This window comes from Dama dama, chromosome 23 (assembly GCF_033118175.1).
Source record: "Dama dama isolate Ldn47 chromosome 23, ASM3311817v1, whole genome shotgun sequence".
In the NCBI taxonomy this organism is placed as follows: Eukaryota; Metazoa; Chordata; class Mammalia; order Artiodactyla; family Cervidae; genus Dama; species Dama dama.
In genome coordinates, this window is record NC_083703.1 from 3,669,706 (window position 1) to 3,696,163 (window position 26,458).

The 26,458-nt window shown below is 40.0% G+C and overlaps 1 protein-coding gene across 2 annotated transcripts in view; it reads left to right on the top strand.

Moving 5' to 3' along the window:
- PLCB1 (phospholipase C beta 1) overlaps window positions 1-26,458 on the top strand; it is an 827,705-nt gene that overhangs the window by 721,193 nt on the left and 80,054 nt on the right. Inside the window, exons 28-32 of one of the 2 annotated variants that reach the window (XM_061125924.1) lie at window positions 11,328-11,404; window positions 11,509-11,598; window positions 12,011-12,068; window positions 12,875-12,961; window positions 23,428-23,554. In XM_061125924.1, coding sequence (XP_060981907.1) covers window positions 11,328-11,404; window positions 11,509-11,598; window positions 12,011-12,068; window positions 12,875-12,961; window positions 23,428-23,523 — 408 coding nt within the window. In that variant the 3' untranslated portion in view covers window positions 23,524-23,554. The remainder of the gene's footprint in view (window positions 1-11,327; window positions 11,405-11,508; window positions 11,599-12,010; window positions 12,069-12,874; window positions 12,962-23,427; window positions 23,555-26,458) is intronic. The other variant, XM_061125923.1, reaches the window with a different exon arrangement.

The following is a 26,458-nucleotide window of genomic DNA, read 5'->3' on the forward strand; positions in this document are numbered from 1 at the left end:
AGTCGCTCAGTCATGTCCGACTCTTTGAGACCCCGTGGACTGCAGCACACCAGGCCTCCCTGTTCATCACGAACTCCCAGAGTTTACTCAAACTCATGTCCATAGAGTCAGCGATGCCATCCAATAATTTCATTCTCTGTCATCCCCTTCTCCTCCTGCCTAAAATCTTTCCCAGCATCAGGGTGTTTTCAAATGAGTCAGTTCTTTGCATCAGGTGGCCAAAGTATTAGAGTTTCAGCCTCAGCATCAGTCCTTCCACTGAATATTCAGGACTGATTTCCTCTAGGATTGACTGGTTGGATCTCCTTGCATTCCAAGGGACTCTCAAGAGTCTTCTCCAACACCACAGTTCAAAAGCATCAATTCTTCAGTGCTCAGCTTTCTTTGTAGTCCAACTCTTACATCCATACATGACCACTGGAAAAACCATAGCCTTGAGTAGACGGACTTTTGTTGACAAAGTAATGTCTCTGTTTTTTAATATGCTGTCTAGGTTGGTCCTAACTTTTCTTCCAAGGATCAAGCACCTTTTAATTTCATGGCTGCAGAGACCATCTGCAGTGATTTTGGAGCTCAAAAATAAAGTCTGTCATTGTTTCCACTGTTTCCCCATCTATTTGCCATGAAGTGATGGGAACAGATGCCATGATCTTAGTTTTCTGAATGTTAAGCTTTAATCCAACTTTTTCACTGTCCTCTTTCACTTTCCTCAAGAGGCTCTTTAGTTCTTCTTCACATTCTGCCATAAGGGTGGTGTCATCTGCATATCTGAAGTTATTGATATTTCTCCCAGCAATCTTTATTCCAGCCTGTGCTTCATCCAGCCCAATGTTTCTCATGATGTACTCTGCATATAAGTTAAATAAGCAGGGTGACAATATACAGCCTTGACATACTCCTTTTCCTATTTGGAACCAGTCTGTTCTTCCATGTCCAGTTCTAACTGTTGCTTCCTGACCTGCATACAGATTTCTCAAGAGACAGGTCAGGTGTTCTGATATTCCCATTTTGTTAAGAGTTTTTCACAGTTTGTTGTGATACACACAGTCAAAGTCTTTGGCATAGTAAATAAAGCAGAAATAAATGTTTTTTCTGGAACTCTCTTTTTCAATGATCCAACAGATGTTGGCAATTTGATCTCTGGTTCCTCTGCCTTTTCTAAATTCAGCTTGAACATCTGAAAGTTCACAGATCATGTACTGCTGAAGCCTGGCCTGGAGAATTTTGAGCATTAATTTTCTAGTGTGTGAGATGAGTGCAGTTGTGCGGTAGTTTGAATAATCTTTGGCATTGCCTTTCTTTGGGAAAGATAGACTGAAAACCACAATCACAGAAACCTAACCAATCTGATCATGTGCTTCACAGCCTTGTCTAACTCAATGAAACTATGAGCCATAGCATGTAGGACCACCCAAGATGGATGGGTTATGGTGGAGAGTTCTGACAAAATGTGGTCCACTGGAGAAGGGAATGGCAAACCACTTCAGTATTCTTGCCTTGAGAACCCCATGAACAGTATGAAAAGGCAAAAAGATAGGACACTGAAAGATGAACTCCCTAGGTCTGTAGGTGCCCAATATATTACTGGAGATCAGTGGAGAAATAACTCCAGAAAGAATGAAGAGATGGGGCCAAAGCAAAAACAGCACCCAGTTGTGAATGTGACTGGTGATAGAAGCAAGGTACAATGCTGTAAAGAGCAATATTGCATAGGAATCTGGAATGTTAGGTCCATGAATCAAGGCAAATTGGAAGTGGTCAAACAGGAAAATGCAAGAGTGAACGTTGACATTTTAGCAATCAGGGAACTAAAATGGACTGGAATGGGTGAATTTAATACAGATGACCATTATGTCTACTACTGTGGGCAAGAGTATCTTAGAAGAAATTGAATAGCCATCATAGTCAACAAAAGAGTCTGAAATGCAGTACTTAGATGCAATCTCAAAAATGACAGAATGATCTCTATTCATTTCCAAGGCAAAGCATTCAATATCATAGTAATCCAAGTCTATGCCCCAACCAGAAATGCTGAAGAATCTGAATTTGAACAGTTCTATGAAGACCTACACGGAGAAGGCAGTGGCAACCCACTCCAGTACTCTTGCCTGGAAAATCCCATGGACGGAGGAGCCTGGTGGGCTGCAGTCCATGGGGTCGCGAAGAGTGGGACACGACTGAGCCACTTCACTTTCACTTTTCACTTTCATGCATTGGAGAAGGAAATGGCAACCCACTGCAATGTTCTTGCCTGGAGAATCCTAGGGATGGGGGAGCCTGGTGGGCAGCCATCTATGGGCTCGCACAGAGTTGGACACGACTGAAATGACTTAGCAGCAGCAGCAGCATGAAGACCTACAAGACCTTCTAGAACTAACACCCCAAAAAAATGTCCTTTTCATTATAGGGGACTAGAATGCAAAAGTAGGAAGTCAGGAAGCACCTGGAGTAGCAGGCAAATTTGGCCTTGGAGTACAGAATGAAGCAGGGCAAAGGCTAACAGAGTTTTGACAAGAAAACACACTGATCATAGCAAACACCCTCTTCCAGCAACACAAGAGAAGACTCTACACATGGACATCACCAGATGGTCAATACCGAAGTCAGATTGATTATATTCTTTGCAGCCAAAGATGGAGAAGCTCTCTACAGTCAGCAAAACAAGACTGGGAGCTGACTGTGGCTCAGATCGTGAACTCCTTATTGCCAAATTCAGATTTAAATTGAAGAAAGTAGGGAAAACCACTAGACCATTCAGGTATGACCTAAATCAAATCCCTTATGATTATACAGTGGAAGTGAGAAATAGATTCAAGGGATTAGATCTGATAGAGTGCCTGAAGAACTATGGATGGAGGTTTGTGACATTGTACAGGAGGCAGTGATCAAGACCATCCCCATGGAAAAGAAATGCAAAAAAGCAAAATGGCTGTCTCAGGAGGCCTTTCAAATAGCTGTGGAAAGAAGAGAAGCAAAAGGCTAAGGAGAAAATGAAAGATATACTCATATGAATGCAGAGTTCCAAAGAATAGCAAGGAGAGATAAGAAAGCCTTCCTCAGTGATCAGTGCAATGAAACAGAGGAAAACAGTAGAATGGGAAAGACTAGAGATCTTGTCAAGAAAATTATAGATACCAAGGGATCATTTCATACAAAGTTGGACACAATAAAGGACAGAAATGTTATGGACCTAAGAGAAGCAAAAGATATTAAGAAGAGGTGGCAAGAATATACAGAAGAACTATACGAAAAAGATCTTCATGACCCAGATAATCACAATGGTGTATCACTCACCTAGAGCCACACATCCTAGAATGCAAAGTCAAGTGGGCCTTAGGAAGCATCAGTACAAACAAAGCTGTGGTGGTGATGAAATTCCAGTTGAACTATTTAAAACTCTAAAAGATGATGCTGTGAAAGTGCTGCACTCAATATGCCAGCAAATTTGGAAAACTCAGCAGTGGCCACAGGACTGGATAAGTTCAGGGTCAATATGGTTTTAAACTTAACAGTAATTTTGGGGGGCCTATGTGTAGAGCCTGGTGTTCAAAAAAAATTAATAAGAATAAGATGCATTAGTGGCATCCGTTTTGAGAGCAATAATAATATATGTGTACACAAAGGCAAATATGTATAAGTGATATCGAAAAATCCAGTGGAGGGCCAAGAATTGTCCGGCAATTGAAAGGGAGGATTACCAGTGGCTAGTTGAAAAAGAAAGAGAGGCATAGACAAGGGGAGATGTTGGCTGGTGCCCACTTCCTTACCAGAAGTTGAGCAGCACAGTCCAGTGGAACTTTCTGCAACCATGGGAATGTCTTACATCTGTGCTATCTCTCATTCAAATGGTAATAACATCCAGGTGGTAAAATAACATCAGAAGAAGTATAGAAGCAGGTGTGTACCCAGACAGTCTGAGAGTAAAATACTGCTTAGCTTATTGAATATGCTGGATGTTAATCAGGAAAGAAAATTTAGAGCTGAAGCATTACAGAGAGAGAACACAGCCCCACCCATCAGCAGAAAATTGAATTAAAGATATACTGAGCATGGCCATGCCCACCAGAGGAAGACCCAGTTTTGCAGTCAGTCCCTCCCACCAGGAAGCTTCCACAAGTGTTTTGCCCTCATCTATCAGAGGGCAAACAGAATCAAAACCACAATGACAGAAAACTAACCAAACTGATCACATGGACCGCAGCCTTGTCTAACTCAATGAAACTATGAGCCGTGCTGTGTAGGGCCACCCAAGATGGACGGGTCTTGGTGGAGAGTTCTGACAAAATGTGGTCCACTGGAGAAGGGAATAGCAAATCACTTCAGTATTTGTGCCTTGAGAACCCCATGAACAGTTCAGTTCAGTTCCATTCCGTCGCTCAGTTGTGTCCGACTCCCTGTGACCCCATGAACTGCAGGACGCCAGGCCTCCCTGTCCATCACCAACTGCCAGAGTCTACCCAAAGCCATGTCCATTGAATCAGTGATGCCATCCAACCATCTCATCCTCTATCGTCTCCTCCTCCTGCCCTCAATCTTTCCCAGCATCAGGGTCTTTTACAATGAGTCAGCTCTTCACATCAGATGGCCAAAGTGTTGGAGTTTCAGCTTCAACATCAGTCCTTCCAATGAACACCCAGGACTGATCTCCTTTAGGATGGACTGGTTGGATATCCTTGCACACCAAGGGACTCTCAAGAGCCTTCACTAACTCCACAGTTCAAAAGCATCAATTCTTCGGCATTCAGCTTTCTTTATAGTCCAACTGTCACATCTATACATGACTACTGGAAAAACCATAGCCTTGAATAGATGGACCTTTGTTGACAAAGTAATGTCTCTGCTTTTTAATATGCTGTCTAGGTTGGTCATAACTTTCCTTCCAAGGAGTAAGTGTCTTTTAATTTCATGGCTGCAGTCACCATCTGCAGTGATTTTGGAGTCCAGAAAAATAAAGTCAGCCACTGTTTCCCCATCTATTTGCCATGAAGTGATGGGACCAGATGTCATGATCTTCGTTTTCTGAATGTTGAGCTTTAAGCCAACCCTTTCACTCTCCTCTTTCACTTTCATCAAGAGGTACTTTAGTTCTTCTTCACTTTCTGCCATAAGGTTGGTGTCATCTGCATATCTGAAGTTATTGATATTTCTCCCAGCAATCTTTATTCCAGTTTGTACTTCCTCCAGCCCAGCATTTCTCATGATGTACTCTGCATATAAGTTAAATAAGCACAGTGACAATATACAGGCTTGACATACTCCTTTTCCTATTTGGAACCAGTCTGTTGTTTCATGTCCAGTGTAACTGTTGATTCCTGACCTGCATACAGGTTTCTCAAGCAGCAGGTCAGGTGGTCTGGTATTCTCAGCTCCTTCAGAATTTTCCACAGTTTATTGTGATCCACACAGTCAAAGGCTTTGGCATAGTCCATAAAGCAGAAATAGATGTTTTTCTGGAACTCTCTTGGTTTTTTGATGATCCAGCAGATGTTGGCAATTTGATCTCTGGTGCCTCTGCTTTTTCTAAAACCAGCTTGAACATCTGGAAGTTCACAGTTCAAGTATTGCTGAAGCCTGGCCTTGGAGAATTTTGAGCATTACTTTACTAGTGTGTGAGATGAGTGCAATTGTGTGGTAGTTTGAACATTCTTTGGCATTGCCTTTTTTTGGGATTGGAATGAACACGGACCTTTTCCAGTCCTGTGGCCACTGCTGAGTTTTCCACATTTGCTGGCATATTGAGTGCAGCACTTTCACAGCATCATCTTTTAGGATTTGAAATAGCTCAACTGGAATTTTTCCATCACCTCCACTAGCTTTGTTCATAGTGATGCTTTCTGTGCAGAGTACACCATGTGAAATGCCGAGCTGTGTGAAACACAAACTGGAATCAAGATTACTGGGAGAAATATCAATAACCTCAGATATGCAGATAACACCACCCTTATGGCAGAAAGCGAAGAGGAACTAAGGAACCTCTTATGAAGGTGAAAGAGGAGAGTGAAAAGGCTGGCTTAAAACCCAACATTCAAAAAACAGATCATAGCATCTCGTCCCATCTCTTCATGTCTAATAGATGTGGAAACAATGGAAACAGTGACAGACTTTTGCGGGGGGGGGGCTCCAAAATCAATGCAGATGTGACTGCAGCCACAAAATTAAAAAATATTTGCTCTTTGGAAGAAAAGCTGTAACAAACCTGGACCGCATATTAAAAAGCAGAGACATTACATTGCCAACAAAGTTCCGTCTAGTAAAACTAGGGTTTTTCCAGTAGTCATGTATGGATGTGAGAGTTGGACCTTAAAGCTGAACACCGAAAAATTGTTGCTTTGAACTGTGGTGTTGGAGAGGACTCTTGAGAGTCCCTTCGACTACAAGGAGATCAAACTTGTAAATTCTAAAAAAAATCAATCCTGAATATTCATTGGAAAGACTGATGCTGAAGCTGAAGCTCCAATACTCTGGCCACCTGATGCAAAGAGCCAAGTCCTTAAAAAGACCCTGATGCTGAGAAAGATTGAAGCAGGAGGAGATGGGGATTACAGAGGATGAGATGGTTGGATGGCATCCATCCAAAAATGGATATGAGTTTGAGCAAGCTCTGGGAGATGGTGGAGGTCAGGGAAGGCTGTCCTGCTGCAGTCCATGGGATCACAAAGAGTCAGATGCTACTAAGCAACTGAACAACAACAACAGATAACATATTTGGGGATAGATAGCCAGTTAAGGCTCTGGGACATATGAAAAATGCAATTTGATATGGAATAGAAAAATTCAGAAGAGACTGAAGGCAAGAAGGGAATGCTTGCCAAGTCCAGGCAGGATTAATGCGAATCTGCACAGAGTATTGTGAACACAAAGCTAAGAGATCCATGATGATGAGATAAATGAACAAATTCCCATGACTCACTAGATGAGGAAATCACTCAAGGGGTCAATCAAATGTAATGTATGCTTTTTAAGCTGAGTGATGATACCTAATGGGAAAATACGATGACTTGTCTTCTATGAGAGATGTTGAGATGCTGGGGAGCTGTCCTCAGCTAGAGATGCTCAAATGTCGTTGACACAGAAATGTACTGAAGCATTTAAAAGAGTCAGAGAAGACTGATGTGGGAAATGTTAAAGATCCTGTAAATGAAGGGAAGAGAGTTTCTTATGAGAGTGGTTGGCAGCTGACATACTATCAAGAAGATAAAGTCGTGATTCCCAAACCGTGTGCCATGGCACCATGAGATACCATGTTGAACTCACAAGGGAATTGTGGGATGTTTTGCATTTTCAAAAGAAGCAGAGCAGCATCTATTGGAATCTGTTCAAAGTGCTTCTATTAAGTTATTTGAACCTAATCTTTTGATAAATAAATGGAATTGTTCCTTTGTTTCTTATTGGTGCCATGAAAAAATTATTGAGATCTTAAGGGTACTGTTGACTAAAAAAACTTGTGGATCTCTAGAATAATAAAAAGTTCACTACTGAGACTTGGCCAATGAGTTCAGTAGCAAAAGAGTTTTTGTAATCTTAAAGCAAAATCAGGTAAATGCCAATGGTTGGAGTGGAAACAAGATGATGGGGTTGAAGGGTGTGGGGTGGGACATTACAGTTGTGGAAGCAGCTGCCGGTCTTCCATTTTAGGCACAGAAAGAGAAGGAAAGTCAAAGATGGAACAAAATTTGAGTGCTCTGGAGGATAAGAAAATAGAGATATGTTTTTAAGCAAAAGGAAAGAATGTGTCCAATCTGAAGAAAGTTTGAGAGAAGAAAGTGAAATGGTGGTCCTCCTGCAGGAGGGGGAAGATGAGAAGCAAGCATGGGGAGCCCCTTTTTCAGGGAAGGCGGGGTAAGGAAACCAGGCCAAAAACCTGTGACGTGGTACATGTGGAGTCACATGTCTGTCTCCAGCTTTCATGACCACCCAAGGAAGAAAGCATTATCCCTGTCTCAGAGGTGAGGAAGCTGAGTTTGGGGTAATGAAGACAATGAAAATAAAGTTTCACAGCTCTTTTGAGACAGAGAAGAGGGAATTTGAAAGGGTGCCTTAGAGCCTGGGTGGCTTAAACAACAAGCATTTTTTTTCACAGTTCTGAAGGCTGAGAAATCCAACATTAAGATTCCAGTAGATTTAGTGTTTGGAGAGAGCCCAGTTCCTGGTTCATAGAGAGCTTTATTCTGTGTCCTTATGTGGTGGAAGGGGTATGGGAGCTCTTGGGGTGCTTTATAATTATGGGCACTAATCCCACTCATGAAGGCTCCTAATCACCTAAAGTTCCCATCTCTTACACTGAGGGTCAGGATTTCAATATATTTATTGGTATTTGGAAAGGACACAACATTCAGTCCATAACGGTTTCTACACTGTTTCCGTTGTCTTCAATAACATGCACATGAATCTCCTGGGAATGTTTATTAAAATGCAGATCTTTATCTAATCCAAAGTCATAGGGGCTGAGAACTTACATTTTTTTGTTGCATTCTCTGGCAATGCCAATGCTGATGAATCCTGTCCCACACTTCAAGTAGCAGGATCTAGAAAGCCAATGCATAGTTCAGAGTTTCTAGAATAATGCCAGGTATTAAGTAGGCAAATATTTGCTGAATTGTGGCTGCTTGAATAGTTTAGATGAGTGTGTGTGTTCTGGGAGCACAGGAGGTGGGAACTAGCTCTGAGAAGAATAAACAGCAAGTGCAGATGGTCCAAGGGAGGGGCAAGGAGGAAGGCCAGGGTGTGCAGCGCATGGGAAGCTTCTGTGGAACCGTGAGGGAGGTTGGTGCTGGCGGCTGTGGGGGCGCTGAACACAGAGGGACGTCAGCCTCAGAACTGAGTGAGCTGGAAGGCTGAGTGAGCTCAGGCTCAGTGGCTTCACTGCCTGGATGTTGATGTTGCGGAGAAAGAGGGTGGCAGGGAGCTATAAATGTGAGCAGGAGCTGGCAAACTCCAGAAATGATCCTGGACGAAGCTGAACGTTGGAGATGAGAACATGGAAACAGAGGCATGGATATCACTGAATTCAGAAGCACTGCTGAGAAACTTAGATGGCCATACAATGAGGGACCACCGAGACCCTCTATATCTGGCAAAGAATCCAAAATCAACTGAGGAGACTTTGAAAACCCTGATTCCCCAGCCCTGTCCCTAAACATGTAGAGGCCACAGGCCTCGGGACAGGCCCTGGAATCTGTGTTTTCAAGAAGTTGCTCACAAGAGATTCTGATATTGCCACCGAGGTTGGGGATCCCTGGATTACCCTCTGTAATTCCTTGGGCTGAACTGGGGAGGAGGAAGGTCCCCTGTGGAGGGGAAAGCCCTGTGGGTACCTCTCAGTTACAACAGAGGTGCTGTGAGAATCCTCAGGGAAATGGCAAGAGTCTTTGCACAGTGGAATTTTACATCTAACTCGTTTGATAAATAGCATTAGCAGGATGTAATATTTCTTGATTTCTTTAATTGTGACAGTCGTGATCAGGTACTGTCTTTTGAATGATCAAATAGGTTTTCTGCTGCCCCAAGCTCCAGTTAATATTTGTTCAGATTTAATCTGCCTCACAGATGAGTGCATTGAATTTCATGTTAATGTCAAGTTAATGTGGGTTCTTTATGGCAATTCTGTAAGAGAATTTCTCCCTCAGCTTCTTTTATTCTCTCAGATAAGAACAGGTTATTAAAAACAATTTCTAAAATCATAACGAAAAGGTAGCTTGGGAGAGTGGTGAAGACCACAAGCTGGGGAGCCTAATTTTCTGAGTTTGTACCAAGTTCTGGTCTTCTCAGGAGGTTGTACTGGTGGCAAAGAACCTACCTGCTAGGTAGGTTATAATGAGACACAGATTTGGTCCCTGGGTCTGGAATATCCCCTGGAGGAAGGCATAGCAACCCATTCCACTATTCTTGCCTGGAGAATCCCACGGACAGAGGAGCCTGATGGGCTACAGCCCATAAGGTCTCAAAGAGTTGGACACAACTGAAGTGACTTAGCATGTGTGTACACACACATACCCAGTTCTGCCAAGTACTTCTCTGTGGCCCTGAGCCCCAAATTTGAGTCTCATGCGTCAATATGACCTCATAGACCAACTCTTAGGACTGAATAAGTTAAATACTATAAGTTAGTACATTTAAAACTTATCACACTGTGCCTGGCATGTGTAAATTATCAATGAAAGTTTGGTAGTGTTATGATTATATTGCCTTGGTGCTGCTGTAGCTACCACATATATGTAAGTGGCTGCTATATATGAGAATCTCCATCTCTGGGGATCAGAGTGACCATTCAATAGGAAGTCCACGCCATCTATTTGGTGCACCAGTAAGGAGGCTTAAGTCCAGTTGCTACTGCTGCCTAAGCAATGGCAGAAGGTTCTGTAGGTTCTTCATGTAGAATAAAGAAAGAGAAGTGCTTGGAAGGCGCCATTATGCTCCCATAATTGACAAGCATTTATTGAGCACCTACTGAAAGCTAGAAATTGTGGAGGGCTAGGGATTTGAAAACATAGTCACTGCCCTCTTGAAGGCAAATGAAGGTCTGATAAGCAAATAAATACAAGACAAAATACTTGCTATCATATCAATGTACTCAAAATTCAAAATGGTAGCACAGAAGAGAATTTCCAGTGCTCTTTTGGAAGTTACCCACACAGGACAAACATCAGTTTCCAAGATAGGTGACTCATGTCATCCTTGAAGCACTTAAGCAAGGAATTGGAAACCAAGAATTATAAATCACAGTTGATTATAACTTACATTTGTATCACACTCATTTTTATTTTAAACTTCATAGTACCTCCAAGAGAGAAAGACATTGATTATCTCATTTATAACCAAGAAAATGTAGGTTCAGGAAATGTAGGCTCTATGACCAAAATCATAGTTTTAGTAAGTCATAGAGTGGGAATTGGTACCTGGGTCCACACTGGTAGCTATCATTGCACTTGGCAAAAGCAAGCCCAATAATCTAAGAAATCCTGTTTAATTAGAAAGAGATAATAAGAATTACATATTAAAACCTAGATAATGTATGGTCTAAAATTATGTCCTTATTACCTATGTATTGTAAAATGTCTGACGATTTTACTCTTGCTGGAGAAGGAAGTGGCAAACCACTTGTGTTCTTGCCTGGAGAATCCCATGAACAAAAGAGCTTGATGAGCTACTGTCCATAGGGTCTCGAAGAGTCAGAAACGACTGAAGCGACTTAGCACACGTAGCACACAAACATCAATCACAGATTTTTCTAACCTCAGATACTGTTTGATGTGGGGTTGGGGAGGGAAAGGGTGCTTTGCTTGTGATCCTGTAAAATAGCCACCTGGCTTTATTTTTTTTTCCCCCAGCTTATTCAAAAATTGACCGATGTTGCTGAAGAATGTCAGAATAATCAGTTAAAGAAGCTCAAAGAAATCTGTGAGAAGTAAGCCTCCATTCTCTTATAATGGATTTGTACATGTAAATGTATTAAGTACAAATTGCTATTGGATTGACCAATTTTCCCTTTTGCTTCCATTTTGCCTTCAGAGAGAAGAAGGAATTAAAGAAGAAAATGGATAAAAAGAGGCAGGAGAAGATAACAGAAGCTAAATCCAAAGACAAAAGCCAGATGGAGGAGTAAGTAGAAAGAACCCTTTTCTCCCACCTTTTACCCTGGGGTTGTCCTATGCAGAATAACAGCGGCTCAATCGTACAAAGACCTATCTGCGAAATTTCTCCTCAAATTAACCTTTCCAAAGACCCACTTTGTAAGGGTTTTCAGTGAAGCACTGAAGTGCCCACAGGCCCTAAGGAGAAGGCTCTATCTTCTCTTCTGATATTGTCAGACAGCCTTCCTGCCATTTAGTGAAAACAGAGCTTGTGCCTTGGGTAGAACCTGACCTTTGTCAGAGCTGACAAGCTGTATCTTCCTTGCAGCAGCAAGAAGAAAGTTGAGAGTTCTGTAAACTTTCATCTGGAAACCTGCGGTTGCCATGTTTGTCCATGATGGATGAGCTCATGTGATGATTTCTTTGTCATTCACTTTCAGGGAAAAGACAGAGATGATCCGGTCATACATCCAGGAGGTTGTGCAGTACATCAAGAGGGTACGTCATGTCCATGAATACCTCTCTTTTGCAAACCGTTTGATGAGCACCGTGTGAGGCTCTGGAGGGAAATGCCATGCTTCCTGGCAATTCTTTATTACCAGCTGTGCAACTTCCCAGAGCAGCCAGTCTGTAATCAGTGTTTCTACAAGTCTAATGCAAACCTCTGTATAAAAAGGTTCAGCTAAAGATAAATGTTAAGAATCTTTTCTAGAATCAGGAATCTGAAAACATGATGTCAAGGGGACCTCCCTGAAAAGAACCTTTTGTTCCTGCTGTTGTTAAGTTGCTAAGTTGTGTCCAACTCTTCTGCAACCCCATGAGCTGTAGCCCACCAGGCTCCTCTGTCCATGGGATTTCCCACGCAAAGAAACTGGAATGGGTTGCCATTTCCTTCTCCAGGGCATCTTCCCATATCAGGGATCAGATCTGCATTTCCTGCATTGGCAGGCAGATTCTTTACCACTGAACCAGCAGGGAAGCCCCAAAGAAACTTTAGTTGTCACCAATGGTAGACGACAACTTCTAAAGGTTTTTAATTAATTTTAACTGGTATTATGGACATTTTCAGACATTAACAAAACTGTGAGAATGGTATAATCCAGTGATCATATCACTCCCACCCCTGTGTACCCATCACCCAGCTTCAATACTTACATGTCTCCTATACTTATAAGGACAGTTCTTGACCAGGATGTGAAATAGTTAAATGCATGCCATAGATCTGAAAAGTTTTTTTTTTTTTTCCTGAAAACATTCACTTGAATGTTTACATGAAAATGACTTTCTCTGTAACTGTCTTACAGTTAGAAGAGGCACAGAGTAAACGGCAAGAAAAACTCGTCGAGAAACACAAAGAAATCCGCCAGCAGATCCTGGATGAAAAGCCCAAGGTAAACTGAACCAAATCATCATACACAGTAACTTCATTTTCTTTCCATTTAATTAGAATGAAACCTCCCTAGTTCATATCCCTCTTACACAGTCTTAGACCAGTTCTTGCACGTGAAAGTCATGTAACTTTCTCAATGATGGAAAAAAATCTTGACAGCAATATTCAGTAAGTATTTATCATCACTGGTCAGCTTTAAAAACTGCAAGTACATGAAACTCAGATCCTGAAGTTTGATTTTAGTTAGTCTGGGATGTAGCTCAGGCATAGATATTTTTAAAGCATACCTTCCCCCTCCACCCCCTCAACCCCTACCTCCCCTCCAGGAAAGAAATAGAGAAGTTAGCTAAGCCTCTAGCTCTAAACAGATGATGTAATATTGTAATGTCAGACTCTGTCCAGCAGAGGATGTCTTGTACCAAAATCACCCTGGTATTTAATCTAACAAAATATTCTCATAAGCCAAAAAAAAAGGAAAAGAAAATCATTTTTCCCCATAATAATAGTTTATTGGGGCTCCACTTTAAAATTACCATATGTTTATTTGGTGAAAATCAATTGTTTCATGAATATTAACTTTAAATGAACTGAATATATGTAAATCAAATACTCTCAGGTTACCAAAACCTCAGTTTTAGATCATTCCATTAATTTTGATTTGTCACTGAATATTGTTCTGTTTGTGAAACGTATGCTTTTCAGTTTTCCTGTTCTTCCACCTACAATTTAAAATACCTTCTTTAACAGGCTCTGCTATTAAGTACCTGCAAAGATCAAGTGTTACTTTTGTTTTGTTGTATAGTCCCTTCATCAGTCTACTTCTTAAAGGTTTCTTGTGGCTAATTTAAAATATTAATACATTTTTGTAGTTGTTTCTGCTCTTATCCTTTCATATTTGTTGGACAGAACTTTTATTTAATGTTGCTAATTCAAAGTTTTTTGGCTTGGGAATATAGATTCTCTGTGAGGAAAATCCAAGAATTAATAATTACTGAGGCATGCCGTTAATTTTTATATTTTTATATAAATACACAATTTAATACATGTTTCAGACAACAAGGATTGAAAATGTACGTATTTGAATATATCACTGGGGAATCATTATTGTTAAGGTGTTTCTGAAATTTCAGTCAAACCTGGGTCTCTTGCTCCAAACATTTGAGCATTTAAAAAATAAAATCAATCCTAAATAGAGAGCATTGCAATGTCTAAAATTATGTCAAAATATATTCCACCTTACTAATGCATAATCAACTTGAGAGGGTGGCTAAGAATATTTAAATTATGTTTTTGTTCAGTTGCTAGGGTGTGTTAGGCTCCTTGCAACCCCATGAACTGCAAGTGTTTGGAACAAGAGATCAGAGTTCAGCTGAAATTTCAGAAATGCCTTAACAATAATGAGTCCCCAGTGATATATTCAAATACATACATTTTCAATCCATATCGTCTGAATTCCAATTTGCCATTGCTTTGTACACTGGTATGATATACTTAGCTTAAGATTGATTTTTCACTAACCAATTTTTATATTTCTAAAAAATCTGTCTTGGAAAACATTGTTATTCCCACACAGTTTTGCTTCATTTTCGTTTTTGTCCAAAAATGTCAACTACTTTACTTGTAGTGTGTGTGTGTGTGTGTGTGTGTGTGTATGTGTGTGCTCAGTTATGTCCAACTCTTAGCACACTTCTGCCCATGAAATTTTCCAGGCAACAATACTGGAGTGGGTTGCCATTTCATACTCCAGGGGATCTTTCTGATCCAGGGATCAAATCCATGCCTCTTGTGCCTTCTGCATTGGCAGGCAAATTCTTCACCACTTTTACCACCTCAGAAGCCCCCTTTACTCATAAACAAAATGCAATCACAAATGTGTTTAAGTTACATAGATCTCAGTATAAATAACCCTACAAAGGTTTTATGTTACTGCTCTGGTTCACCATGATTAAAATCAACTTCAGTAGTAAATGTCTTCATTAATATAACCAAACATTAAACCAAATAACCGTTGGATAATATATCAGTCAGTGTGCATACAGCAGCAACTTTACAGAAAACCCAATTAAAACTGGATTAAGCAATAATGTTTAGTAAATCACATTACTGGAAGTTCAAACATAGTGAAAGTTCAAGAATAGTTAATTTAGTGGTTGAATAACCTTGTCAAGAATCAGAGTATTTTCAGAATTTTCACTGTGTTATCATATATTGTTGCCTTTCATTCCCAGGCTGCAAACACACAGTTACAAGATAGCTGCCATATACATAGCCCCATGCATTACAACCTTACATAAAACTATTCAAAGCCAAATAGTCTTCATCTTGTAACTGATTATAGGTTTGAGGAAAACTTCTTAAATCTTCTCAATAGGCCTCTCCTTATTGGCTAGAATTGTGTCATATGCCCATTCCTAAACTTAATTACAAGCAGGAGAGTGTAATTTTCATGATTGGCTTAGAGTAATTAGGACTTACCCAGAAGGGGAGAGGAAGTTCACTCTCTCCTCAGTTCCACACTCACCAGGCTCCTGAACAAAACTGATGTTTTCTTGTCAAGAGGAGAGACACCAGTTGGGTAGGTAATTAACTGTGTGTGCCCTACCCATGTGCAGCAAGTTTCCATTTCTTTGTTGGCCCCTTAGAAAGAGATCCAAAGTGTTTATGAATTTTTAGTCATCCTGTTGTCTTTATTTTTTATTGCAAATAGGTACCATAATGGTTTCTCTTTGCTTTTCGCTCATGAGGTTGCTCTTAATGACCATCCTATTGTGTCTGGATTTGAAGGTTGCCCTGGAAGATCATTGGTTCTATGTCAAACTAAAGCCTTTATTGAGAAGTGTTCTTCAGGGCCTAAAAGTGTTGTGCTTTGGAACCATGACATGTGCTTTGGAACCATACTGTAATAAGAAAGCATGATTGTTACTATTGTAGGACACAGTGACTAATAAAGGGAAATGACTGTGACCAGAAGGAGCACTAATGAACAGTGGAATAAAGCAATAAGATCAAGTGCATGTCAAATGGAGGAGGATCAAACACAGGGTGCAAACTGAGCAAGTAAAGGCCAGGCCAGGAGAGCAGTCCTCCTTGCTCATGCAACTACTGGATGTGGGCCAAAATAGAATAGCCCTGGCTTTGAAAGAATCCCTCTTCACATCCAGTATTGGAATGGCCTTTAAAACCTGACATAGATATGAAGGAAACTAACAAAAGTAGAAACAAAATAGAAAGAGGGGCAACTCAAGGAAATTAAACTGACCAACAGAGTCTAAGAGAAAGGTTAATTGAGTGAGTTCCATTCAGTCAGAAAGATGAGAAGACAGGGTGATTTTATGACATGTAGAAATTTATAAACTGTTTCATCACTCAATGTTGGACAAGGAAATTGAGTTGACAATGTAGTAGGTAATATTAAGATAGCTGCAATTTTATGAATCCAACTCGATGGACATGAGTTTGAGCAAGCTCCAGGAGTTTGTGATGGCCAGGGAAGCCTGGCGTGCTGCAGTCCATGGGGTCTCAAAGAGTCAGACACGACTGAGCGACTGAACTGAACTGAATTTTGTGAAGAGGAAAGATGACAAACTTTGCCAGAAGTGGCCGAAGAGAATAAAGTTCCTCCTTCAAGTGTTTTTTTCAGGTGGGATAAGCAATTTTTAATTAGAAACCAGGAAAGGCTAATCTTTCACTTACAGCAAAAACATACACTACCTGGCATCATATTTCTTCCCATTCATTAGTGTCTTTTGCCGTACTGTTGATTATAATCATTTTCTTCCTCTTCATCCACTTATTCTAATGATTGTGATCACATACTTTCTGTTCTTAACCTCCACTTAAACACGGAAGATGCTCTGTTTGCATTCCTACTTTGCTCCTAGTGTCACTATTTGCAGTTTTCCTGAACCACAATCACGATCTGTGTTTCCTGAACCACAATCACGATTTTCCAAGTGTTTGGTAACCAAACAAGTCCTTTAAAAGTGAACTAACAAGTATAAAAATTTTTTTTAACCAAAGAAATTTGAAAATCCAGTTGCTCAAAGACAACCATTATTTAGAGGCAAGAAATTCTGGCTATATTTAGAGCTAGTTAACAGATGTAAATTAATTGAAAATATAGCCTTTTATTCAACCATGTACTTAGACGATCTTGAAGGATCAACTCAAGTTCTAAACATTTTTACCACTGTGCAACAGAACAGAATAAGGTGCCTCAATCAAAACCAGGTTAAAAATCCATTTCATTTCCACTCATGGGCAAGAACTTTCATCCTGCTGATATGTATTTGGTAGGGGACCAAATTTAGCAAGCTTCCGCTGCCCCCGCCCAGTGTGAAAGCTTATGTGTAGAATCCATTTTTCACATTTGAAAGGAGATTCAATAAGTCTGTTTCTTTTGTATGTAATTTTTGAGGGAGTGGAGGAAACTGGAAATAGATGATCCCTAGAGGGAACCTATACAAGAGATAAACATTTTGGCCCTCAATTGGGCATAAAATTACACTGTACATTCCTGTACGTAAATCCCACGGAATTTTATTAAGTTCCTAAGAGAGAATACTCAGCTCCTTTTCAATAGAGTTCTAAATTCTGGAGAAATGCTCAACTTCGTAGCCAGGTATTTGATTCAGTCTTTGAATGTCTGCTGCCTTCAGATTTGTTCAAAGTGTTCTCTTTTTGAAATCTATACCTTCAGAATTCTTAAGATGAATGCAGTAAACCCTAACCAGTCTTTCAACTCAGTGACATGATTGGTTTCCTTGGGATTTCCATACTTGGCTTTGCCAAAGTCAGCAGGAAAGGGCTTATGTGTACAAACAGTGTTAGAAACAACTCAAGGACCCAACGGCCAGTGTGAAGAAATAACGCCTTGTGTGGTTGTGTGTGCATCAGAGTTGATCCATTCTACAGAAGATGTCTGCCTTTTTCTTGAACACTTCAAAACAGATTTAGTTTAACATGTTGAAGCATCATTAATCAGGAGTTTCCCTGAATCTACTGTCATTCTTCCAATGTCTATTGATCATTTTGCAGCTATGGGCTATCATTGTGAGAAGAATCATCTTTTCAGTGGACTTTTTAATGAACCATCTCAGTAACCTCATAAAAGTCGATAAATGTGTAATTTACTTTGTCTCTGACACTTAATTTGTCTTTGATGCTTCTTAGAACACAGGTTTTCTGTTTTAATTTAGCTCATCAGCAAGAGAGAATTCCAGGAAGCTTTAGGGCATTTTAATTTCTACCCAAAGAACATTTCATCATGTAGCTACTGTTGTTGTTTTTTTTCCCCCTTCACCAGGGGAATATAGACTGATTTTCCTCGTTTCTCCACTGACATCTTTGTAACAGGGTGAGTGACTCATCCCTCTGGGTGAAGTTAGTCTTGTCAGACCCACCACTGGGCCCTGTGGTAGAACCCTACATGCAGTTATTTCAGTCTGCCTTCCCAGTGTTCAGAGAGAGACCAGTTTAGGGATTTAAAGTAGATGCTTCTGTATGCCATGATTCATTTGTGCCTTCTCTGATCCTCTGGAGAAATGTGCATTCTCTCTGCCAGCATTCATTGGGCCCTCTTATAAAAGCCAGACCAAAGAGTGAAAACTGGTTGCTTACCAGTATTACTTTTTGTCAAGTACTGGATGATCCATCCAGTGGTGTGGTTTTTTTATTTTTCTGGTTGGAAGAAATTTCCTTTTCATTTTTATCAATGTGAAGAATTGTCTTTTCAAAAAATATAGTTATTCATTATTTTCTTTAAAGTAAAGCTTATTCATGCTTTACTTCCTTTGGGCAATATTCAAACATTAAAACAGTTTTTTAAACTCCATTTGTCTCCTCTTGATTTATTTTTGAGATTTAATTCTATAGATTTCTAAACCCACAAGACATTATTTTGTGTTATATAGGCAGCATTCATTTAGATTTATCTTTATATTCACAAACTTCTTAGCTGGATACTTGTGTCTCAGATCATCCATTTGGGATCATTATCTGCTACATCCTTTAGAAGTTCCTCCAGTACTCTTGCCTGGAGAATCCCTTGGATGAAGGAGCCTGGTGGGCTACAGTCCATGGGGTCGCAAAGAGTCAGACACGACTGAGCAACTTCACTCACTTCACTTCATATAGTCTACTCATGGTAAACTCCTTGGGTTTTTTTGTTTGTCTGTTTTCATTTCTGTGTGTAAATGTCTTTATTTTACCTTCATTCTAGAATTTTCACTGGGTATAAAATTTTAGGTTGGCAGTTATTTTCTTTTAGCACATTGAAAATAAGATTCTTCCAGTCACTCCTGTTACTCAGAAGTTAACTATAAATCTTAGTGTAATTCTTTTGGTGATAACCTGTAATTTTCCTCCTTTGCATGCATTTAGATATATTTTATGTTTTATGTAATTTTCTTTATGTTTTATGCACATTCTTTTAATGTATCTATATAAGCATTTGAGGTGACTGGATAGATAGCTTTCCCTAGTCCTGTAAAAGCCCAGCTATCATGTCAGTAAAATGATTTCTGGTACACATTCTTAAAAATTCCTTCCATCACATTATTTACATATAAGATAAAATGGACCTTCTCATTCCATCTCCTTTTTTTAACTCTTTGTAGTATTTTCCATCCTTTGTCTCTCTATACTGTGGACAATTTTATCTCTGGTCTTTTTTCTAATTTCCTAATTCTTTGTTTATACTGCTATTTCACTCATGCACTCCGTTAATTATAGCTTTTGTATTTTATTTAATTCTAGAAATTCTATTTGGTTTATTTTCAAATTAGTGATTTGTGTGTCTGGCTTATTGTAGGAAACGTTTCCTGTGAGGTTCCTCATTCCTGCAAGCCACAGGCTTTCTTTGAATTTTATCCTTATCCTAGATGGCTGTCAAAAGATGAATTCAAAATTTCCAACATCAACAAAAGCCCCTTAGGAAAAAAGCAACTTCCCTGCTAATTACGTGTGTAGGTTTGACATCCCTTGGAGTTTGAGCCTGATCATTCCTTAAATTTTTGTGATCCTTAGTCTCTTTAAAGAATATAGTTTTAATATCAAATTCAGCTTTTCTAGTTGTTTTTCAATGAGAATAATGGTCCAAATAACCTAACCATTACCAGAAATAGAAATTTCCCACATAGTATTTCTAAAATGCATCTGGTTTAGTATCAGTTTGGACATCATGTGAGCATCTGTATCAGTTGGGGTTCAACTAGAGAAGCAGAGCCAGTAGGAGGTTATGTGTTTGTGTTATAGGGGATTGGCTCATGTAATTGTGAAGGCTGGTTGTGCAGTCTCCACAAGGCCATCTTTCAATCTAATGTTGGACCCTGGCTGGCAGGACATCTGGAAGAGAAGACCACAGTGGTGCTTGGCCACCAGGATAACCTGCAGAAGCTGAAATTCTGTCACAGAGTTGAATACACACATGCACACACACACCTAGCTGGCCTAGGAGTGAGAACAACTAAAGCAAGACCCAAGCAGGAGGAAAAGTGGTTACAGGCCCAGTGGCTGCTTCACCGCAGGACAAGTCAACAGATCAGCAACAAGGTGTGTGTGTTGTAAAGCGGCTGTAGCCTTCCAACCCACTCTAACTGGGAACATACAGAAAGGAAACCCTGGCATATGTCCAGCCTAGCCAGGTTGAACCAGGATGAAAACATCTCTCAGTATTATTTTTAAATCAGCACTTTTCTTATTCAATTTTTCTCTCTTTTAAAGATTGGATTATATGATTACAGGGATCCAACATGGAAACACATTTCTAGAACTGAAAGGAAGCTGCTCCTCAGACCTGCAGGGCATTCCCCAGGCTGCTGCATGCACCTCTGTTATCTGTTGGCTCCTGCAAGAAAACTGAGTTTGAGATTTAAACAGATTTGGAACTGAGATTCTCCTGGGCACCATTGACTACTCCCCCTTTTCCTCCACCCTATTAACTTTCTTTTCCCTTCCCTTGTCCTTATTTTCCTTTCCTAAGGATGAGGAAATGTGTGGGAGTGTGGTGATGGGTGTAATGGATGGAGGAAAGTGGATCTAAAGACAATACTCAACACCTGCTATAATAGATAAGATAACATTTATATTGGTGGGTTTGAGTCTTCCCAACAGGCACTGAGTTTAGCATCAGGAACAGGATGAGATGGACTTCAGCCCCACTGACTCTCATCTACCCACCTGCCATAAACCAGAAGCCCAAAACCGTGGATGGCCCACAAAACCATTTGGATTTACTTTTATTTCTAAACTGTGTGCCTATCACTGTGCATGATTTATATGAATTTTGCCAACAGTCATTAGATGTTTTGTTCCTAATTTAGCTCCAGTTTGTTTTTAAAGCCCGGCTCTGATATAACTAGCAAAGTAAAAATAGTCAGACTATTAAATGTAAAATTTAATTAATCTCAGGACACCAATATCTGATTTTTCTATGACCTTCAACATTTTCAGGGGGAGGATGGCCAAACTCAACCCAAGAGAAATATTTACTTATAGAAGTTCTGAAAGGAAATGTGTTAGTGCTTTGAAAATATTTGATGAAGTAGTCTGTGGAAACTAGAGAAAAGGCTAGTGCAAAAGGGCATGTGCTGGAGACAGTTCCCGTCCAGACAGGGAAGCAGTTTCTCAGAACAAGAGTCACTCTCTCCATTTTCCACGTATTAAGGCCAAATTAATGTAACAGATCTACCTACCACTTAGAGTCCTGCTTATACATTTCCTGTCAACAAAAATCAATTGACACAAGCTCCTGCATTTATTATAATCATTTGCTGAGAATAATCTTTGAATTTGACAAGAACTTTTGATTTTGTAATTGAAACCAAGACGAATAATATTTTATATTTTAAAGAGTTTTATCAGTAGAATTGGTTTTAACTTTTTCTGACTTTACAATAGAATTATTAAACAGTTTATCATGTTTCTGATAGCTTGGATGGGTTTTCCACTATGTACTCTTTATGACCATTTCTCACCCACATATACAAACTTGATGCACTTAGGGGGAAGCTTAGTGTGCTTAATCATTTGGGCATCAAAACAGATTTTGACCTAGCTAATTATGCTACTATGGGGAAAAATCATATCTAAGATAGTAGTCACAGCATGTAATGTATTTGGTGATAAATAAAAAATAAATACATTATCTTCTAGCTTTGGTTGAAAAGGATTTCACTAGGTTTGGGAAAATACATAATAAACTGTTTCAAGTTTTAAATTTTTATGGAGTCTCTGTTTTTGATGGAATGAAAATAACCCTAGGACTTGAAAAATATTATAAAAGCAGTTAGGACATGTTTATAATCACTAAGCTGCCAGCTGCAGGTCAATCATCCAGTGCAAAGCCGCTGCCATCTCTCATCAGGATTTCTTAATGACCTCCTAAGGGGTCTTCCTGCTTCCGTGTGTCCCCAGTCAGAGTCAGTTCCCAGCACAGCTGGGAACATAAACCAGACCACTCCTCAAGACCTCGCACGGCTCCCTTTACTGCTCAGAATCAGAGTCGACAAGGTGTGAGGTGACCTGACCCCACTTAGCTGCAGCCCTCCTTCTCCTCACCGACCTCCTCTCTGCTCAGGCCATCCTGGGCTCCTCGCCGGGCCCCAGCAAGCCAGGCCAGTTCCACCTTGGACTGCTACACAGGTTCTTTCTGCCAAGAATATTCATTTCTCACGTGTCTGCTTGCGCAACTGTCTCCTGTCTTTCAAGTCTTGGCTCAAATCTATCTTTTCAAAGAGGCCTTCTGTGACCAGTTTAAGTTTACACCCCCTGTCCACTCTCCCATCCCTGGCTTCGCCTCTCTCCTATATTCTGCTGCACTTTCTGGTTTTTATAGCATGTATTACCTCTCTTTAGGTCACCAACATCTTTCTTAGGTGTGTTACTCAGTATGGGTTTCTCTCCATTAGAAAATAAGCTCCATGATGGCAGGGCTTTGACTCACTGATACTCTTGAGTTCTAGGCATCTAGGAACAATGCCTGACTCACAGCTGGTGCTCAATACATAATTTTTAAATTCAACTTATGCTGATGAATAACAAAACTAATTTTGTATGTTAAAAAACAGTTCTGTCTTTTCCAGAGGAAAGTATAGTCCCTGAAAGTATAGCTGTTGAGCTAAGACTCATTGGACTGTATTGTTCAATGACTGTCTGTGACTCAGTGCAGTCTTTTCTCAGGTTTCTTGACAGTAGTGGACTTCCATGGAGAATTTCTCAAAAGCATTAGTTGTGATCATATTTAATATCTAGCTCCTACAAAGGGAGGGAAGAACCAAAGAAAATTCCATTGCCAATTCCATTGCATCTGTGACGGAAGTGTTGAAGCAGATAACGGCACTGGAGGTTTTAAATCTCCATTCTAGAAGGCACCCCAGCAGAGCTCCCAGACAGAATTTGAAACAGCAGATGACTCAGAAATCAGTTTCAGTGTCACAAAAATGACAGCCTCGCTTTTTTTCCACACAGGGGGACGGTTCCTCCTCATTCTTGTCGGAAACTTGCCATGAGGATCCCTCTGTTTCCCCCAACTTTACTCCCCCCAACCCTCAAGCTCTCAAGTGATGACCAGTGAGACCGGTGTCCTTCCGGCCAGGTAGGACACGATGGGTGGGGGCACTTTTAAGAGGAGGATGGCGTGTGGCCGTCCGGGTTTCAGGCGCTGTGCGGCCGGCACCTCTGTTCTGCGCTCTCTACACTCTCACGATTTTCCTGCCGTGGTCGGGGTGGGTGCTGTGTCTCTCATCTTCACCTGTCTTCCTTGGGCATCAACTGCTTCCTCACTGTTCTCTCTTCTTCTGTCGTAAATTCCCTTCTTCCATATTGCTGTCTTCTCTCATCTTTTTGTTTTTCTCTTTGCAATACTGGCTTCTCCTTTGTCCTTGATCTTTCCTACGCTCACACTATTATTTCCACTTTTGAAACATGTTTTAAATTCCTCCTTCTCAAAGCACTGGTTTCCAATCTTATGACCTTAAAATCCAATGGAGTTAAATTAACTCTCAGGAAATCTTCTTGACTCACTCCCCTCAATTCATCACACCTCTCCTTTTAAAACTCCAGTAAAAGTTGTTGTATCCCTGCATGGTACTTTGAGTTAAGGGGATATCTCAGGATTTACTGATTCTTTAGACTCAAGAACTCTTGTGAATATCTACCAATAGGGAGCTTGGGCCAGGGACTTCTAGCTGGAACAAACTGAAGCTTAAAAATTAAAGAGGACTTTAACTTGCTAGAGGAAATACATAATGATATCTATTTGCTAATAAGAAAATGAACTATGCCATTGCAACAGGTGTGCATTTCAGGGATAAAAGAGGCTTTGTTATGATTACAAAGAAAGCAAACTTCTATTCTGATGCATTGAAAATAACTTTGCAGTGAGATTTATAATGGTTTTGTCTTCAAGTACTTGTTGATCTGTGAAGCAGTGCAGTTTAGAAACATGTTGAGGAATTAGTGAGAAACAGCTATTTTACTGAGAAAGAAGTATACGTTTTTTGTCATCCTCTACATTAGTTGCCACATACAGTGATGCTGTAGCTCAGAGCATCATGAATTACCTGTAAGTCCTAAAAAAATGCAGATTCTGATTCAGGAGGTCTGGATGGGATCTGAGATCTGTATTTCTGACTCATTCCCATTGGTATCCTGGCTATTGCATCTCCAGGGACCACATTTGAATAGCAGGGATTTAATGCTTCTGGCTGAAGCACCTGGAAGGAAAAGCTTTAAGCTGCATTCATGGTGTTTCATTGTGCTTAATTTTTTGGCTGAATCAAGAGTCTGACCCTTTGATATCTTTTTATTTTGTACTATTGACTGTGACTGTGTAAATATCAATAACCTCAGACATGCAGATGACACCACCCATATGGCAGAAAGTGAAGAAGAACTAAAGAGCCTCTTGATGAAAGTGAAAGAGGAGAGTGAAAAAGTTGGCTTAAAGCTCAACTTTCAGAAAACTAATATCATGGCATCCAGTCCCATCACTTCATGGCAAATAGATGGAGAAATAGTGGCAGACTTTATTTTTTGGTTCTCCAAAATCACTGCAGATGATTACTGCATCCTTGAAATTAAAAGATGCTTGCTCCTTGGAAGAAAAGCTATGACCAACCTAGACAGCATATTAAAAAGCAGAGACATTACTTTGCCAACAAAGGTCTGTCTAGTCAAAGCTGTGGTTTTTCCAGTAGTCATTTATGGGTGTGAGAGTTGGACTATAAGGAAAGCTGAGCACTGAAGAATTGATGCTTTTGAACTGTGTTGTTGGAGAAGACTCTTGAGAGTCCCTTGGACTGTAAGGAGATCCAGCCAGTTCATCCTAAAGGAAATCAGTCCTGAATATTCATTGGAAGGACTGATGTTGAAGCTGAAACTCCAATACTTCGGCCACCTGATGCGAACAGCTGGTTTAGGCTGCCTTTAAAGTCATTTATTATATGCATTGGATTGCTTTTTTATTGCACTTGCTGTTCCTGGTATTTTTGAGTTATTGTGAAACATTTAATACCCCAGGTAGAGTATTGAATTCTCTCTGAATGACAGTGAAACGCAGACACATGACTTGGGTTTTGTATTTCAAAACAAATGCAGTAGAGACTTAAAGGTTACATTTTTGTCACTGTGCTCCATCAGACTTGTAATGGCTGGTTCACAATTTGATTTCCCTTCAGAATGTAAGTGAGCTTCCTGCTTAGCAACAATAATTATTTTCAAAAGAGAGAGAGATTCCCACAGTACCTAGACATTAAAAATTATCTAATCACATAGTTTGACCACTTTAGCTTCCCATTTATAAAAAGGCAACATAAAAATAAGCCAATTTCACACTTTCATGGAAAAATAGATCTCATTGCTAAAATTTTTAAAAATCGCACATTTTCTACTTTAAAAAGAGCAAAATTTTCTTCTTTTATAGCAGTATATGGAGAGTATATTTTGTACTGATAGCTTACAGTGAAGGATATCAGATTCATGGTCTCTGAAGAAGATTTAACTTCAGGATCAGGGACCAGGCTTGACTTCTTGTGGCAGAAGTTTTATTACAGTGAAAAAGGACAGAGGAAGCTTCTGACACAGACATCAGAGTGGGACGGAGAGTGCCCTGTCACTAGTCTTAGCAAGGGAGTTCTATACTTTTTCTATTGGTTATTAACAATAAATCAAAAGAACTCTCAAGTTTGTAAGGGTCTTACTAGACCTATTTACATTTTAAGATGACAGGATTAGTCAGAAGGTTCTTAAGAAGGAGAAACATGTCCTCAAGCAGAATACATTGTTATATAATCATTGGTGCAGAGTTTAAGGAAAAACATACCCTCGAGCAAGATGAGTTGTTTTGTTGTGTAATCATTAGCTCTTGGCTTAAAGAAAAGAAAAAAAAAAAAAAAGGTCTTCTGTAACTAAGGTGCGTGAATGTAGAAAAAAGTTTGTCCTTGAGAGCCCCAGATCCCTTTCTTCTTGGACTTCTTATCAACCTACCTAAGTCTTTCAG